This window comes from Octopus bimaculoides, chromosome 2, assembly GCF_046866305.1.
Source record: "Octopus bimaculoides isolate indiv1 chromosome 2, ASM4686630v1, whole genome shotgun sequence".
NCBI classification, from domain to species: domain Eukaryota; kingdom Metazoa; phylum Mollusca; class Cephalopoda; order Octopoda; family Octopodidae; genus Octopus; species Octopus bimaculoides.
The window spans coordinates 100119951-100138980 of NC_142929.1; the positions used below are offsets into that span (position 1 = coordinate 100119951).

Here is a 19030-nt window from a genome sequence, read left to right on the forward strand (position 1 = left end):
TGCCAAACCATCCAATCCATGCCAGAATGGAAAATGGAAATTAATTGATGATAATGATGATGATGATAAGTACATTAACTTACTTGACTATAGTTTAATCCAACAAATCTAACATAGCTGTAGTATTGGATATTCTTTAATTGCCTTATATAATTATGTTAATTTACTGACAGCAGAATTATATAAGATTATGATAGTCCTATACTGGTATCTGTTACAAAAGCTTGCCATAGTCAACAACAGCTTGCCTTAGCCAATAACCTCTGGAATGTGAAAATTGTTGTGATGCATAATTTCAAATAATTAAAACCAAACTGTACACATAGATTACACTTAAATTGTTAAGAACTTAAAAGAGACTGTTTATTACTTTGTTGACATGGTGATATGTGAGGAAACTAACAGATCATATGTGACAAATTTGCAAGCTTTCTGCAAATGGGCCCAAAAGGTAGAGCTTTCATTCAACATTTAAAAATGTAAATTCAGAGTTACTGAATCACAATTTTAGAGAAGACGAGTCCCACTACTTGGATCTATGATGCCTGGAAACTCCAATGAATTTGAACATTTCATTGGGTAAATTGTAAATTATTCAAAAGGAGAAAAAAGATTTGTTGATACTGCAGCACCCTTGTTTAAAACTAAACAAATCAACCATCTTCTGTTGTCAGTTGAATGTTTCATCAATTCATTTCACATTTGTTTTTCCGTCCTAGCAAGGGTTAGTTGAATACATATTGTTGGACATCGTTTTAAGCTTGATGCCCTTTTTGCCACTAACCAACAGCTCACTTTCAAGTAAGAACGTTTTCATTTCACTCATTTTCTATAGAAGAAGATAGTTGCTGCCCAAGATGCTGCACAGCAGGTCTGAAGTGAAAATAAATATTTGTGCAAAGGGAACTTTTTAACCACACGACCATATCTGTGCCTATTCTGTTAATGTAATTGAGAAACTGAGAGAGAGAGAGAGAGAGAGAGAGAGAGAGAGAGAGAGAGAGAGAGAGAGAGGGAGGGAGAGAGAGAGAGAGAGAGAGAGAGAGAGAGAGAGAAAGAGTATTATAGCAGTTTCTTTATTTGTTTTAACATACGATTCACTAGTTACTCTTGAAACAGACACATCTGAATCACTGATGGCTATTCTAAAGGAAAACTGACACCCAATATAATTTCTGTTCATATAGATTGAAGGATATTGAAAAGAAATGACATACAGCAGAGTTAGAAGCCCCTGCTACATCACTCAAACAAATGTGACATAACCTGTTAGCACAAAAATTCAAATTTGTTACAGATCAACAAACAAGAGCTTTCCAATTTGAGATTTGGTTTATTTGTTATCAAAAATTACTAAACTGTATTGTTGGAAGACTACCTCACAGAGTTCCCACATGAAATGCAATTTCATCCAAGAAGAGAGAGTTTTGGTTGCAAATGCCTTAAGCAGACATTCTGCAATTGTTAAAGGGAACAACTTATATGTCAAACGGTGATAGGAAAAACAATGAAGAGATGGAACACTCTGGTTTAGATAGACAAATTGCTTATACGAAAAGATTCAATTGCAACAGCTTATTAAAAACCACTTTACAGATATAATTAGATTTATAAAGGTCAAGGTTCATCAGGATTACAACTGGCCACTTATCAAGAATATCTTGGCAGCGACAGTCATTTGATATTGTAGGACTGGAAAAGATTACTAAAACGAGCAATTCTTACATTTAGACAGTATTTCATATTTATGTGTCATTCAATGTATCTCTTTATTATTCCTTTCGTTTGCTAAACTAAACTATTTTCATTAGAGATAAAGCAATCAGTCAAAGAGCATTTAAGGTTAGGAGTTGCCATCCTTCATCAAATAAAATAGATAAAATGAACAAAACAATAAAGAGATATGGAAATTGCTCAGTTATATCTAATGCAATAAAAGAAAACAGTTGAATAAAGAACACTAATGAATAATGAAAGCCATCTAGGATTTACTCATGCAATCACTTCATAGCATAATCTTTAACTTTATATGTACTACACTGGAAAGTCCAGATAATTTTATCCTTAACCTTTTAGCAGTTAAACTAGCCATATCTGGCCCAAATATTCTGTTTTATGTTCAAACAAGCCAGATCCAACATCTCACACCTAACCTACAATGTCTACATTATTGAAACTTCAAAGTTACAAGATAATACATAATTAATTCAAAATAATATGAATAAATAAACAATACATTTGACAGAGTAATCTGAATGCTAAAGGGCTAAGCAAGTACAACAACTCATACAGCAATGCTGATAGCATAAGTTTGGATATAGTAAATGAAGGGAACAGATCAGATCATCACTCTACTATAATTGCAACAAATAATCCTAACAGACCAATAAGAACAAGAATAATGCCTGCCAATTAGAATGATAGTATATTCTAAAGAGAAACAGTGACTATTTTTTGTTATATTTTGTATTGTTAATTATGATAGTATCGTATTACTTGCAAAATGATTAACTTTTTATTTTTCTCCCTTTTTTTGGTTGTGCAGATAATGTGGTATTGGATATTCTACATTTATTCCATAATAATGCAGCATACGAATACTGCATTGAGATCAAAAAACTATTCTATTAGTCTATACTAGAATAGCCTGCCATTTATTATAAAGAGAGAATAAAATGACTTAATGAGTCAACAATTATTGGAGCAAGAAATAGGTCTATGGATGGATACTGATGCCTTGAAATCAAAGTACCACAGAGGTATATTTGATCAGTGATTTTCAATGGTTTACTTTATCAGTCAGACATTGTAACTATTACAATTAGTAACTATTTAACTGTAGTTTGTATTAACATCAGTTTTACATAGTACATTTACTAAATACTCATTGAGTCTAAATTAGCCACAGCCTTAAAGAGAACATTTAGTAACTACTTACTGTAGTTTAAATTAACAACAGTTTTACATAGTACATTTAGTAACTACATCAATGTAGTATTTTTAGTATACTGTTGTCAACTGGACTTCATCTACCCTATCCTTGAGTCTCCTTCAACTACCACAGGTTCTTTTTACTTCCTCCTCACTCCTACTTTTTCTCTACCTTTCAACCATTCTGCCCTCTCTTTCATCAATATTTAGCAATAACATACATCTGTTTAATTTTCAACATTCTCTCTCTCTCTACTGTCTTTGATAATTTGCTATTATCCATAGTCTTGCAAATGGAAACAACACAGAGTTACTTCAGGAAAATTAAGACAAGTAAATCTCAAGTGAAAACAACTTGTGTAGGAACCCTAGTCACTCTGAATTGCAAAATACTAGTACAGGACAGAGAGGGATCGGTGTCCACTAAGACAACTTCTCTACTGCCACTGTCATGATAAAACACTATAGTCTCCTTTCTGTAAATAATTAAATATCTTCATGATCTGCAGATAATTATCATCACTATGGTCTCCAGTCTGCAGATAACTAAATATCTTCATATACTACTTCCTACTTCACCTTTGTCATGTCATGTTTTTGTGTTAGAAAATAAAGGTAGGACTGATTTTACAGCAGTAACCTGCCAGCAGATATGATAGGAACTAATCCCCTAAGTAATACTTCAGGAGACTGCCCTATTTGTTGGTAGACCCTCAAGAATCTACAAACTTCCAGTCAGAATACTAACAAGGATCAAAATAGTAGAGTAGCAGTAGCTCAGAAGTCATAGTTCCCACTCCATACATACAAACTAAACTCAGAGTTTGGGCAAAGATCATAAACACTGCCCTTTTACCATTATCAAAACCAAAAAAGAAACAAATTTAAAATCCAGCCACACATGAAAATCAATTACCTATTACTTATTAGGCTGTGAATTACCTCACCATTTACACAATAGGTCTTTTAACAAAACACTTTTATATACAATATTTCTGACCATTACACTTCCTTTATATCCATTACTGTCCCCATATAGTCATAACAATCATGATTTAAACTCCAAGTAAACAAGAGAACTAATACAACTTTTAATTAATTAGGTGCAATAGTGGAACTTAAAAACAAGTCTTATAACAACATGTCACCTAAGAACAAGTCTATTTTGTTGAGATAGCTTCTTTAAAGAAGATGTCAAATGAAAGCTATTTGTGTGAGTGATAAAACCCTCCTCACTGATAATTATTTTCACTTGAACTTTGTTCTTCTGAACATGCTAGCGGTGTTCGAACCACTCGTGAATATACTCCAAAACTCTTATATTTCTGTCATTATCAATCTCCTCTTTTTTTTTTTTTTTTTTTAAAGTTCCATACCAAACCTTACCTTCAGTCTTTCATGCCAAGCAAATCTCTTTGTAGAAATTTCTTTTTTTCCACTTTGTATTCCAGCTTGTAAAGCTTTGCACAAACTACACCAACATCACTCATGCCTTCTCACCTCTTCATGTTCCTACTGCCCTCCAAAATGAACTAAGAGAAATACTCCACCGCTGCAACCTTGCAAATAGCAATAAAATCAGATAAAACAGAGAATGTGCTATACTCTCACCCACTTGACACATTAATCAATATAAGCATCCATATGATATAAGTAAAGGAGAAGGCTGATTTTGAATCTAAAATTAGAATTTCCATTGTTTGTAGTGAAATGAAATACAATGTCTTATTAATTAATTACATACACTCTGCTATTTACATTACCTACCTCTGGAATTCTGGCATGTACTCAAGATACTGAAAATTGCAGATGGCTGAGACATTAAGGTACTAGAAGTCTAGACTAAGGACCATTTGTTCCTATTATAGTGTGGTACTGTGTTTCTATAAAAGATAATTGACTTAGCTTATCCTGAAAAAAAATACCATAAAGGTGATATGACTTACTTCCATAAGCAGTAGAAGCATAATATAATTAAAAAGTGTTTTGATACGTTGCGTTCGTATAAAACTCACTCACACACATGCATATTCATACATACACACAGATGCAAATTTTAAAAATAGTAAGTGGTTATAAGTAATTATGTTGATACAAATATATTATTAGTATTTTTTTTGAGTATCAGAGGAGTGAGAAGTACACAAAGGTAAGAAGAACATCTAGCCCTAAAAATATTTGCACTCAATTCAATGAAGGGGCCTCTAGAGGCTGTTGAAATTGCAAGAAATAGCAGTCAAATTTCTTTCATATTACACTACTATTTTGAAAGCAGAGACACACTAGATAATGTAGCCCTCAATATGCAATGCCTTAGAGCAGGGGTTTTCAAACTGTGGTTCCCGGACCACAGGGGGTCCGCAAGGACAAGACAAGGGGTCTATGGACAGCAAATACTTTTTATGGGCAATTTGATTTTATAAATGTTTTTTAATTGAAATCTTTTAATTGACAATAAACCTATTTGTTAAATACTGTTAAATAAATAAATGTAAAAATATGTTATTTTAAACAAATATTCATGTGTAAATTTCATAAGCGTTTATAAGGAGGTCCCTAAGGTAAAGCCTGAAATATAAAGGGGTCCACAAGTCAAAAAGTTTGAAAACCCCTGCCTTAGAGAAGAACAGAATGCTGAGAGCTGGAATGTCTTTGATCAGAAGTTTGTAGATAAGGGTTGACCTGGGTCTAAACAACAACAACAGTTACACAAACTGTAAATTTAAGGCCCAAATTTTCTGAAACTATCGCTGAGTCTATTAAGAAAAGAAAGTGAAAACATAGCGGTAAAAATCAAATAATCAATCATCTTCTCAAAACTATAATCACCAAAAACTTTAATTACTAATATTATACATCAAATCAAACATGGTTGTGTAATTAAGAAGCTTGCTTTGCAACCATGTGATTTGGGGTTCAGTGCCATCATGTGACAGTCTGAGCACTCTGTCTTTTAGTTAGCCCCAGGCTTTCAATACCGTATGAGAGAATTTGGTAGATGGAAACTGTGTGGAAGCCCATCATCTATATGCATATGTGTTGAGTGGCTAGGAAACTGGTGTTGGCTTGTCTACATGGTTGTAACTTGGCAGTTCAGCAAAAGAGACCAGAAGAATAAGAATCAGGCTTAAAAATAAGAAGTGGAGTTGATTTGTTAGGCTAAATACTTCAAGGTGGTACCCAAACATGGCTGCAGTCCAGTGATTGAAACAAGTAAAAGATAAAAGACAATACAAAAAAAAAGACAAGACAGTCAACCAATATTACTGTCTCTCTGCAATTAAATTTGATAATATGAATAAAGTAAATGAGGTCAATAATATGACCCTCATCCACAACCAATCCTCCTCCTCCCCCACCACCAACTACCAAAAGTTGCATTCAAAACATATATTGTGCAAGAGACTACTCACATATTACTGTCTTCAATTATGTTGAAACTTTCACCAACTTTGTCTTCTACAGTGGACAATACAGGGTGATCAAAATACTGAAATAGAAACAATTTAGATAATCACTCGCTGCAGAAAACTGCCTTCTATTTTTAGTTATAAGAAATACAGTGACATGCAAACATATATAGCAAACTATCGCTGTTTGTAGTTGAAAATATGATGATATAATTCACATGTAAAACATGCATACACAATGGTTCTCTTAAAATTAATACATACTTAACAAAATAGAAAGTAACACTGTTTTAAATTTCAAATTTATGCTGAAAATGAGAAGCAAAACAATTTATTAGAGACTAATAAATAACATCTATAACTGTAGGTTGAAATATGTCATGAACATATTTTAACTAACCTAAATTTTGCGTAGTCATAATTACTGCTTGGCACTGATACTTGATGCTGAATGTCTACGACCGTGTGGTCCAACAATGAAACACAGTCAATGCTGTTGACTGTGCTTTAGTTAAAGCACATGGTTTTAAATCTGCTCGGAGTTACCTCTCTTCGGTATTTCCCATTGAAGAAGGCTAAAGAGCCAGAAACGCTACATCTGAGAATGATCATGTAACATCCTATGCCACCCCTTATTCATTTCTATGCAAATGACATCATCCTACATTCTTTCTCTTTATTTTGCACTTATATTTCACTTTTATGAACTCGTAATGGCTCCTTCAAGACCTGCATGGTCAGAATTGACAAAGACTTAGTTACAAAAAATTACAACTGAAGTTCAACAGCTTAATCTCATTTAACAGCACCAAAGCAGACAGTACATATCCTAGGTAAATGTGCACAAAACACCTTCACTACTTGTGATCAACACCCAACTAAAACCATCACCACAATTAACATTCATTTTAACTTTGATAACATCTCTTAGTAACAGGACAAACACACACACATAATCATTATCAGTTAATGTCTATTTTCCATGCTGACATGGGTCAGAAGGTTCAACAAGAGATCAAGTTGCAATATCTGTTTTGGCATGATTTCTACAGTTGGATGCTTTTCCTAACACCAACCACTTTACAGAGTGTACACGTGTTAGGTAGAGTATCAAGTTATATGAGTGTACGAGGTATTAGGAAGCAGAAAGTAGAGTTACAGGTAGAGAGGACAGGAGTACAAAGTTAGTGAGTTTATTGGAACAGAGGCAATTTTAAAGAGACAGAGATTATACTTGAGCAAAGGTTAAGTAATATTATGGCTATTAATCAGAGACCATTTGAAAGTAGATAGGGGTAAAATCCCAAAGAAGTGCTTTATGGTATAACCAACAAATTCAGTTCCAAATTCAATATCAATGTGCTGCTAAACTTTGAGCTGGAGCCTTCTTCTGCCACATCAAGTTGATCAATGGTCTGTAAGTGAAATTTGGTTGGATTGATTGACTATCTAACTCACTCACATACATACATACATACATACATGCATACATACATACATACATATATGCATACATGAATGCCACACATGCATGCATACATACACACACACACACACACACACACACACACACAGAGTCTACTCCTTATGCAGAACCTGAGCACCTCTTGTACCCACACCTTAGATTCATAATGGCATCTGATGTGGCTTTTTAAACAAGGCAATGTATTGAAAAGACACACACATAGATTGCATATCTAATCTGGACCACCAAGAGCTGCAGTTAAGTTCTGATCTTTCAAGGCCTCCATCAGAATTGCAGACCTTATGGCATACACAACATTGAAAGGTGTACACAGATATATAGGCAAAATAGTTGGTGGAGGTTCGTTTTTCATGGGCCTCAAATGAAATTTGAGCCCAGAAAAAAAAGCATGGTCTGTCACTGTGCACACAAAAAGGCCACTGAGATTCACCTTCTCAATCACAACATTCTTCTTTAAATCTCTCTTGAGTCTTGCATATGTTACCCTGGCCTCTTCAAATGTTTTCACTCCACTCCACACTTTTGTTCGCCATCCAACTTGATTTGAAGCAAAGGTTTCTATGACCTTTGAATCCATTCCAAGTGACTTCATGGTAGTCTTTATGCCATCCTTAAACCTCTTTTTAGGTTTACACCAACTGCATTTCCCTTCTGCAAGCTCGCCCTAAAACAGCTGTTTGGGTGTATTCATCCACCATTCGAGCAATATGGCCAGACCATCTCATTTGATTCTTCAGAATCATTGACTTAATTGAAGTGATGCCTGCAGATGCAAAGAAATCTATGTCTGAAGTAAAAAAAGCTCCATTTAATGTTTAAAATGTGACAAAGACATTTCTGTGGAACCATTATAACACTTTGAAATGTCTTTCGTAACACATCCATGTTTCAGAAGAATACAACAGGGATGGTAAAACAAACGATTTGTAAAGAGCCAATTTTGTGTTGTTATTTATATGTCATTGGTGCCAAATGCATGACTCCAAACCACCAAATGCTTGTGCTCTCCTTTTACATACATACACGCATACACATAGATGCTCATTTCAATGTGGGGTGACAACCATTACATTCAGACAAAAATGTCTGAGTTATCTCATTTACAAAATGTCGTCTTTGCATTTCATATCTTAGGAGACTAATGAAGTTGTCATCATGTATTGTACGCCTGCAATGCATTGATGACATTATAATCAAAGTCTTCCTGATTGAGTATGAGTTCTGTAGTTGCTTTGCCACTCTTGTCCAACCAGCTCGTGATATTGTCCATACATTGCGTTCTTTGCCTGCTTCTTGATCTTCTCCCCTCTACTCTTCTTTCTATGATAATGTTTTCCAGAACTCTGCTTCTTCAGATATAGCTATAATAGATAAGCTTTTTCTTTTCTTTTTTTTTTTCACAATGTTCAGGGGTTGTCTTCCATCCACTTGTAATATCCATTCATTTGTCCAATGGTTCTTGTAAGAGACTTGTAACATTCTCCTATACACCCACATTTCAAATGACATTTCAAATGCAGTTATTATGCTCTCTTCAAATTTGTTCAGAGTCCATGCTTCACAACCATAAATGTCTATCAGTCGAATGAGCACTCACACTGGCCTTGCTTTTAACTTAGTTGAGGCACTTATGTTGGTCCAGATGTTATTAAGCTTTTCCATAGCTGTTCTTGCCATGTCCTAATTTCTTTCTTACATTTGCTTTCATCAAAGATTTGGGTTGCAGGATATTTGTAGAATTTAACTTGTTTGATTCTCACACAGCCCAGTTCGATGTTAATGTTTACTTTCTCTTTTCCTACCACCATGACTTTTGTTTTGAAGTACCAGACATAAATACTGGAGTTGACATAGTTCCTTGAAAGTGGTGCCTCAGCATATTCACAGTTCATTGACAGGAACCAGTAAAAGAATAATGAAAGAGACATTAGACCAAATCTGCAAGACAAGAGAAAACTGATCAACAACTACTAAAATACTGACTACCCCAAATCATAAATGTAATCAAAAGAGAGACCATTTCTATTAGATTCACACACATTTTTTTTCTCTTTTGGAAGGACATTAGGAATATGAACAGTTAATAAGATAGTAAAAAAAAAAAATAAAATAAAATATTAGAGAATAAAGAAATTCTAAAACAGCTGGCTGTCAGAATGAAAAAACTTGGTTAAGTCCAGTTTAGGAAAGAAAAAGAATCTTTGTTACATGTAGTAATTGTATAATACATATATACTGATCAAAATTATCAAACTAGTGCATAATGATTAGGTCAGACAAAACAAGTAGTTTTGACTTGGATTGTATCAAATAACTCCAGCTGTTGCCTCTAATACTTCAAGATACTTATACAGTATAACACTCAGCAATAGAATTAGTATCTAGTAGCTGAGATGTTCTTTCGAACACCAGATTTATTCATTATAATGAAAGTAAATATATTGTGGCACCAGAACATGAGGTGTTATTCCTCTCTACACTTAAGGCAATTTGTTTTCATTAGAGCCATGTTTCAGTGTATATTGCTTTTATTGTGGTTTGAGAAATTAAATTTTTTATACTTTCACAGTGTAGTTTTCAGGGTTGTCTTCATTAAGTTACATGAGGAACTTATGCATCTACATATATATAGCTATGCTATGACATGGAAAAATTTACCAAATCTGAATTCTGTACGGAGAATACAGAGACTACTAGATTTAATGCAGTAAACTCAATAATTATTTTTAATGAATTGAAATTGTGACTCTAATGAGACAAAACTCATCAATATTAATGAATATTTATTCTCAGAAAGGGCAGAGGAGTGAACTCCTGAATTTTTAATCAATCAAAAATTCATCAGCAATATGCAATTGTGGGGAAGTGAGTTTGATTTTTGGTAGTTCCAGTGACCACTCAAATCATATTTTGGTTCACTTTTTACCTCCTCAGCAAAATGCAACCCCTCAAGAGATATTCTGAAGTGAATTAATTTATTAGGCAAATTAAATTAATTAAAAAGTATTTTTGCTTCACCACTTCAAGAATGGTAACCTGCATATAGTTGTCACTCTTGAGGAATTTTCCAAAGTCAATCATTTCATTTGCCTAACCAGTGAATGTTCTCACAAAACGCTATTTCTACTAGCTACATTAAGATCTTGGTAAGCTACACTTTGCTGAAGAGACCCAATAATGCTAAACATGTCCAAACGTGTTACTGTCTCTACTAGAAATCACTGCACACCTTTAACTCTTGACTGATAAAAATTTTGAGGGTTCTCTCCTCTACCCCTTCTCAAATTAAATTTTTATTATCACAAATTATTTATTTTTAATTTCTCATAGGGTTTATAGTTATTTTTGGTTTACTTCACCTTCCTTAAGTACAGTATCCTGCACTTACCTAGCTATGTTATTGTATGTTTTCATTCATAACCTAGTTATGATAGCTATCAAGCCATTCTTGTTTCATACAAAAGCATGACAAGAGGGGAAGATATTTTAAATGAATATGGAGTTGTTTTCCTTTATGCAGCTGTGAAGTGATGAAGGGAGAAAATGAATTCTTTCATAACAAGAATTATATTACCAATTTAGATATTTTATACAGTAAGTTAGCAACAAACAGTCTTAACTGCATCCAAATAAACCATTCCTCTGATTAACAAGAATAAACTCACATTACAAGCATAAGCTCATTAGCTGCATACTCCTTTCACATACACCCATTCCACGCACCAGTCTGTCCTACATCCCTACAAATGTCTCATCACCCAAATTCTGCACTAAATACTTCTCCCACTCTTGCCCCTCCTCAAAGAGCAGTCAGCTTCTGTAACTTTCTCTCCACTTATAAATCTCAACAGTTAGGAGGGTCTGGACACTATCTCTCCTCCTCTGATAAAAATATATATACAGAAACATGTAAAAAACTTCATATTACTCAAATATTTGCATACCTAGATCACAGCTTCATCAATCATAGCCAATGTCAGATCTTATTAACATCAGCTTCAAAAACAAAACAACAACAAAAAAAAATCAACTACAAATGAATACATAAGCAGCCACTTGTGTGTCTCAAGAACACAACCTCTTTAATGCATCCATTTATAAACTTGCTGTTCTCAGTCCAAATATATCCAAAATATCATTCCTTCTTTAGTAACCCATCAGTGGAAATTAGTGAAATCCAAATACCTTAATGACTTGCACTATAGTGTTATTCACCAGTAATTTCTTGCCGTTGAGAATCTGAAAACATTACATTGTTACTGTGAACATTTGTATAGTTTTACATAAAGTTTCACATCAAGAAATCTTGGCTTAAATCCCTACCTATTGATTATATGTTTGACCTAACAACTGGAAATTTTTGTTTTCTCACGAGGTGCTCCAATGCAGCAGTCATGTAGAGTATTTTCTGTCTGCAACACCACAAACTTATACATTCTCTAAGAAGCTGTCATCTCCCCTACCAATTGCATCAATAACCTCCTTTCTAATACATCTTATCACATACTCTTGATAACACCACTTTATTTTAGTCTTTCATTTTGTAATCACAATATTTACAATCTTGGCTCCTGCCAATTAGTTTGCACACTTCCATCAGTAACAACAAATCAATGAGGGAACCTCGATGTGGATGCTTGATCTGCTAGAAATAGTAGTCAAATTCCCTGTAAATTATACCCTATCATCTTAAAGATGGAAAGACCACATTATATAATGCAGTACAAGGTATACAGCTCTGAATAAAAGACAGGGTGATCACAGCTGGAGACAAGCAACAATGACAGGCAGCAACACTCCAAAGTAACAAATTCTTTTTTTTTTTTTTTTTTTTTTTGCAGTATAGGAAATCAACACAGCAAATATTCAGAAATCATTGCCAAAACATCTCCATTTCACAGCTGCTATTCATCCTGACATGATAATGACTAACATAATAATAAGAAACTTTTTTTTGTGTTTATCATAAAATTATCTCAGAGATCATAGTCATTCCCTAATAATCTCAGCTGATGATAAGGAAAATAAAAAGTTTTCTTTTTTTTTTTTTTTCAACCAGAAACTGAAGCTTCTATAATACTAAATCATTTTTTAAATTCTGTTTTCACAAAGGCCTTGAAATATAAAATTTTCTTGACAAAGAACAAGTCAGTTTTGGAGTCTCCTCTCTACATCAGTTCTAAGAAAACTAAAACTAAAGGTCAAGGTTTTAATTCCTTTGTAAGTTGTTTTATTCTCTGTCAGAAATATAATATTAGTCAACAATAGTCAAGAGAAAATAAGGTCAGTACTACACAATAACTAGTATAACTATTATCTCAGGCAGAAATATAGCACTGACCTGCATCAGTAGATCAGCATTCAACAACATTGACAATTACAAAAAAAGGAACAACACTTAACTAGACACAAGATAATATACAAAACATATACACATCACACAAAAAATAATATATGAAAAGAAATTCTAATTGAAAATATACTTCTGTGGCAATTATATACTTCTGTGCAACAAAGAGGAAATAAGAGAGACTAGAGAACTGTACAAGCATTTAGTTGTGTTTAGTTACATTATCCCGATGATCATATCACTGAAGAAATGAATACAAGGATGGTCAGAATCTGTATTGTTGAACCCTTTATGGCAGCAACAAGCATATATGTTTTGAGACATGACCTGGAAGGAGTGAGGAGTGGCAGCTGACCACCACTACATGCAGAGCATAAAGCATAAGTGAGTAAAGTCAAGGTAAATCAATTTATCTCCAAAAGCTGTGGTCTGTTTTAAGCAACTACGACCACTGTATGTATCCTTCATTATTTGTAGTCTGATTTAAGCAATTTCTATCATTGCATCCTTTATTAGCTGTAGTCTGGTTTAAGCAATTTCTACCATTGTATCCATTATGAGCTGTAGTCTGATTTAAGCAACTACGACCACTGTATGTATCCTTCATTATTTGTAGTCTGATTTAAGCAATTTCTATCATTGCATCCTTTATTAGCTGTAGTCTGATTTAAGCAATTTCTACCATTGTATCCTTCGTTAGCTGTAGTCTGATTTAAGCAATTTCTACCATTGTATCCTTCGTCAGCTGTAGTCTGTTTTAAGCAATTTCTACCATTGTATCCTTTATTAGCTGTAGTCTGATTTAAGCAATTGCTATCATTATATCCTTCGAATAGACAAAGCCATATAGCACTGTTATTCACTTCCTAATACTAACCTTCCAGAGGTTAGATATATTATCCTACATAGCACAACGCTTATCTATCTCTCTAACAGTGATCAGACACATAACTACTTAAACCATAATACTGTAGCACCTGGTTCATTGTTGAATGGCAACCAACATACAGTCAGCCTGACATTGGCTGACAATAAGAACAGCAGTATTCAGTGAAAAAAAAGAACAAAAGCAAAACATAAGCTTAAAAACACCATTAATGAGTCAGTAAATGGATAATGTAAAGTATTAGCAGTCGAGATACACAAAAAAAAGATTGCTGTGTTGCAAATCTGTTGAGCCCATGTCGATGTGGGAAAAATGGACAAAAATCCAACAATGATGACATTTGATATATCCAATGCATTTTAAATGTATCAGATGCACTGGAGAAATCAACTGCAAGTGAAAGTACAAGAAGACTTCATAGTAAAAGGATAAACTAAAAAAACATTCAGAAAGAAAATCAGGAACGTCTCTCTCTTTATCAGTCCATAAATCTTAAGTACACCTATGTTGAAACTAAAAGACTGACACGTAAAGCAACTTAACAAATGACCATTTTAAATGCAATAAACTCAATTATTTACAAAAGCCTTCCTTTTTTGTGATTAAGCCATTGTTTGAATATAAGATTTAAGTGAATAAGTTTTTTACCACTAACTTAAGTGGATGTCCTTGTTGCTCTAGCGACATCACAAATAATTTGTAGGTAAACAAAGATCATTCTCAATGGGTGGTCATATTTTTCTACTTCTTATAATTCATTTGAAAAATCTTACTAGCATTTCTGTATTTGGAAATTGACTGGTTGTTTTCTGATATTTAAGCAGTGGCACTTTACTCTCGAATGTTCCATTTTCACTAAGTTTGCTTCGAAGTCCTCAATGAAAAGGATAATTTTGAGTTACAAATGCTTCTAACTTCTTTGTTCTGTATTTCAGAAACATTCAGGAAGTACCTGTAACCATTTCATGCAAATTGCTACTTCAGAGAATGCCTCTGTTTGGTCACTGTTTTAAAATATTCATTTCACTGAATCGATGTAAATAATAGATTTGAGTTCTTTTTTTTTTTTTTACATCATAGATACAATACCATGAGCATTATATTACAATTTAATTTCAATTGGAGTCAGAAACAGCTATGGAGTTACTCGGAATAGATACAATTTTACTGACTAAACTCAGTAATTGCTTGCAAATCTAACTCCACAGCTCCAGTCAGAACTCATAACATTATACCATGGCTAAAGCAACAAAGAAATGAGATATAAGAGCAGATGCTGAATTGCAGACTTAATCCATGACAGCATCAACAATGACGATGATGAGGAGCAAGCATATAAACTGGCAACTGTATAATTTAGAAAATATTTCAAATTGTCTAAAAACATTTGACTATCATCATTTTGTGCCTGTTTTCCCATGCTGTCATGGTTGGACAGATCTTGTCATTTGTTGCACTTTGCATCAGTTTGCTCTTAACACAACAGAGAAAACTGACCAAATTTCTTGTTGTGTATGTCTTGCAATGTAGATTGGATGCATTTTATCATACCACTAGCACTAGAAAGGTTGCCCCAAATAAGAGGACAAAGGAGGTTATCTCTATGCTTATATCACTTCTTATTCAGAATTATTACTTTCTAATAGTTTGTGATGTCAATGCTTTATTTGTACATTTCATTTTCAAATGTATAATATATAATTCTCTTAGGGTTTCGAAATTTCTTTATTTTTAGAGTGTAGAGCATATGTCTTTAACAATAAACGTACCAAATTGATTTGTCTTTCGTAGGTCATCAGACTGTTAACAAATTTGCCAAGCATATAAATGGTTAAAAGACCACAGGTCTTGTCTTGCACAAGTTGTTACATAATTAAGAGACCAAATATCCCTGTGAACAAGGGGGGAAAGTTACCTATTCTACTAACATAGCAGTTCAAACAATATCAAACACACAATTTTAACTAACCTCAACCTAGCATCACCAAGTTTATGGAGTCTGCTGCAGTCTTCCATTTCTGGAAGTATGTATAGTCTAAGTAATAGATCCAATTTTCTTCATTGTTGTACTGAAATGGCATAGCTGATGTGTTTACACCAAACAAATAGAGTCAATATTTATATTGAAACTCAAAATAGAAACCTAAAAAGAAAACAGTTCTAATAAACATGGGATAATTTCTATAATATTCTCAACAGATATGACTTTGTTTATCTAATTACAAAAGAGGGACATTATCAAAATAAATGAAATGAAATAGTTCCAATTCAGAATTATAAACAAAAATTGAGGCCACACTACCATACAATACAAAAGATGTAAGTAATTCATATTTGTGAGTTAATTAATTGGGAAATCAATGTGTTATCAGGAGGGCAGGGATGGTTTATTGTATATGATCTGTCAATTGAATCTAATGACCCACCTCTGAGAATTGCTCCACTTGGTAAGGAGTGGGTTTGTGCTAGCAATAATATACAAAGTAGTAAATAGATCAGAGGTTACTTAAAACATTTCACAGAAACTCTTAACTAATTGCTAGGTCTATTCAAATAAGAATTTGAACTTGGTATAGCAAACATTTGAACAAACACTTGTTAGTTCTATATTGTTATCACTGCTTACAATAACGAATTTACCTTCTCTATCATAGCAACATTCAGCTAGAAAGATCAAGTCATCTCAAAGTGTTGGTGATATGGATACACTGTAATGATGATGACTCACAGGAACTCCTGAGAGATTTACTGGAAAGTCCACACCCTAAGAACTTTAAATAACTAATAATATAATAACAATCACTGATGAACTACATGAAATAGGAAACCTTCTCAAATAAATGATCCTTAAATAAATCCAGGGCAACATCTCCTAAATAGTTCAAATAGTACAATTGTTAATAGAAAATTCAGTTCACCCCTACAGAGGTATACATATATAGAGTAGATTTCATTTATGTGTACAACTGTGCATATATAAAATTCAGATTCACAAAACAAATGAAAATAGAAAGTATGAAACTTTTAGTAAAATAGAGACATAGATTCTAGTTTGTAATGAAACCTACATCATAGAAGATAATTGAGTTTAACATGCACACTAACAAGTATAAAAGAACAGCAACTATTATACTTCCATCAAGTTCACAATAGCTGTCTCTGCTCTGACAGTGATTACTATGTACGAGCATACAGAAACAACAGACTGCCACACTATACACTATGCAGCTAATCTCTACATGCTTGGGGTGAACACCTTGCTCTGAATTAGGTGCATGCAGGTTTTACTTGAATCAGAGTTTCACCTGCTTACCAGCCATAGATATGTTCAATTCAGGTTCACCTGGGATTATACAACAACAATCAAAAAGTTTAGTGATGACACATACACCAATATTTTAGAAGCCTTCCTTTAATATACTCACTGGAATAAAGCAAGTTACAGATGACTGAGTTGAGAGTTACAGACAACCACGTTAATAAAATGTCAGACTTCCGTTTGATTAGTCAATATCGCTAGTATACGGTTCATATCCAAGGTACTTACTATAACTCATTGCCGCTTAGTCTAAGTCGACCCCACCACTGTAAGCAGTAGAAATACTATCAAATTGACAAGTATTTTGTGAACTTGCCTTGGTGCATTCTTTTGAAAAGCAACCCAATGTAATCGTCATGTGATGTTAAAATCACCAGGATCAGAAGCAGATCAATCAATCCATGTCACTATCAACAACCAAACAAATAGCCCACATAGTCTCTATCAAATACCAAAAAGGCAGAAACAAAAAAATAAAAATCTCAAACTAATGTTGGATTTTTAGTGGATTTTTAAAGTGGGGTATTACTACTTTTTTTAAAATAGGTCAAGCTAAGATCATACAAAAGTTGTGTAGTTGATTAGATTACATACATTTACTGCAACTTAAATAACATCTTATAACCGATATTATACATTACTCACCAAGATTTTCATTAAAAATATTTACTACAAATAGATTTATATAAGCTTATGGACATCCAAAATGCAATACCTTCATATCTCTTATATTGATGTTGTGTATGTCTATATAGAATATAAATAAATTATGTCATAAAGTAATTATAGTGGTCACTGAAATTGGACATGAACAGCTCTGCTAGAGTCACAAATCCTGTCACATGATGTCTTGTCAGCCACTTCATATTGGGACGGATTATTCAACTAATATCCAACATAGTAATATTGGATACCTCAGTAATGATTCCATGAACTATGTTAAGAAGAAATGTTATATGCACTCCATAGTATAACCATTAACATGGTACCTAATGAGAAATAGCTATTTGGTTCAAGTCCTATCATTGAGCCTGTTACTCTTGTCTGAAATTTAAGAATATATTTTACATTAAAATCTTATCAGTTGATTCATAATGATTGTGGTCATTTCATCTCCAGGGGAGTTTTCCAAATATTCTAATTATTGGAAGTTGTCTGTTTTCTACTAAAAGGTCACACACATACATATCATCATTATCCTTTTTAACATCTGTGAATGAGATTTCTCTAACTGCATACTAGCAGGGGTGGGTTGAATACATTTAGACTCAGAATAACAGAGACACACTTTATTAGGAAGCAACCACCTAACCTGAACCATTGTAATGAGCTAGATGCATGAAACCATGTCTACCGCTTCTAGGATCTTTACTCATGAAAGAACGGAAAATATGAATTAAGAAGTCTAATGAAGAAACCTCAGTTTGAAAGCATTCACTAAATAAGCTACAGTGCCCAGCAACAAGACTCATTCCAGGTCACATATAGGATAAACTATTTTATCAACCTTCCAAATTATCTATCTAACCTCCTATTAATTCCTCTACCTCCCTATCCATATACACATACACTGACATATTATATATATATATATACACACACACACACATATATATAAAACAATAAATGGCAAATCTATGTATTTGTG

At 33.5% G+C, this 19030-nt stretch overlaps 1 protein-coding gene across 2 annotated transcripts in view; it reads right to left on the reverse strand.

Moving 5' to 3' along the window:
• LOC106881395 (putative pyridoxal-dependent decarboxylase domain-containing protein 2) overlaps nt 1-19030 on the reverse strand; it is a 90697-nt gene that overhangs the window by 58917 nt on the left and 12750 nt on the right. Inside the window, exons 2-3 of one of the 2 annotated variants that reach the window (XM_052978494.2) lie at nt 12013-12066; nt 6345-6421 (exon numbers count right to left, since the gene is read on the reverse strand). In XM_052978494.2, the coding sequence (XP_052834454.1) occupies nt 6345-6421; nt 12013-12066 (131 nt within the window). The remainder of the gene's footprint in view (nt 1-6344; nt 6422-12012; nt 12067-19030) is intronic. The other variant, XM_052978495.2, reaches the window with a different exon arrangement.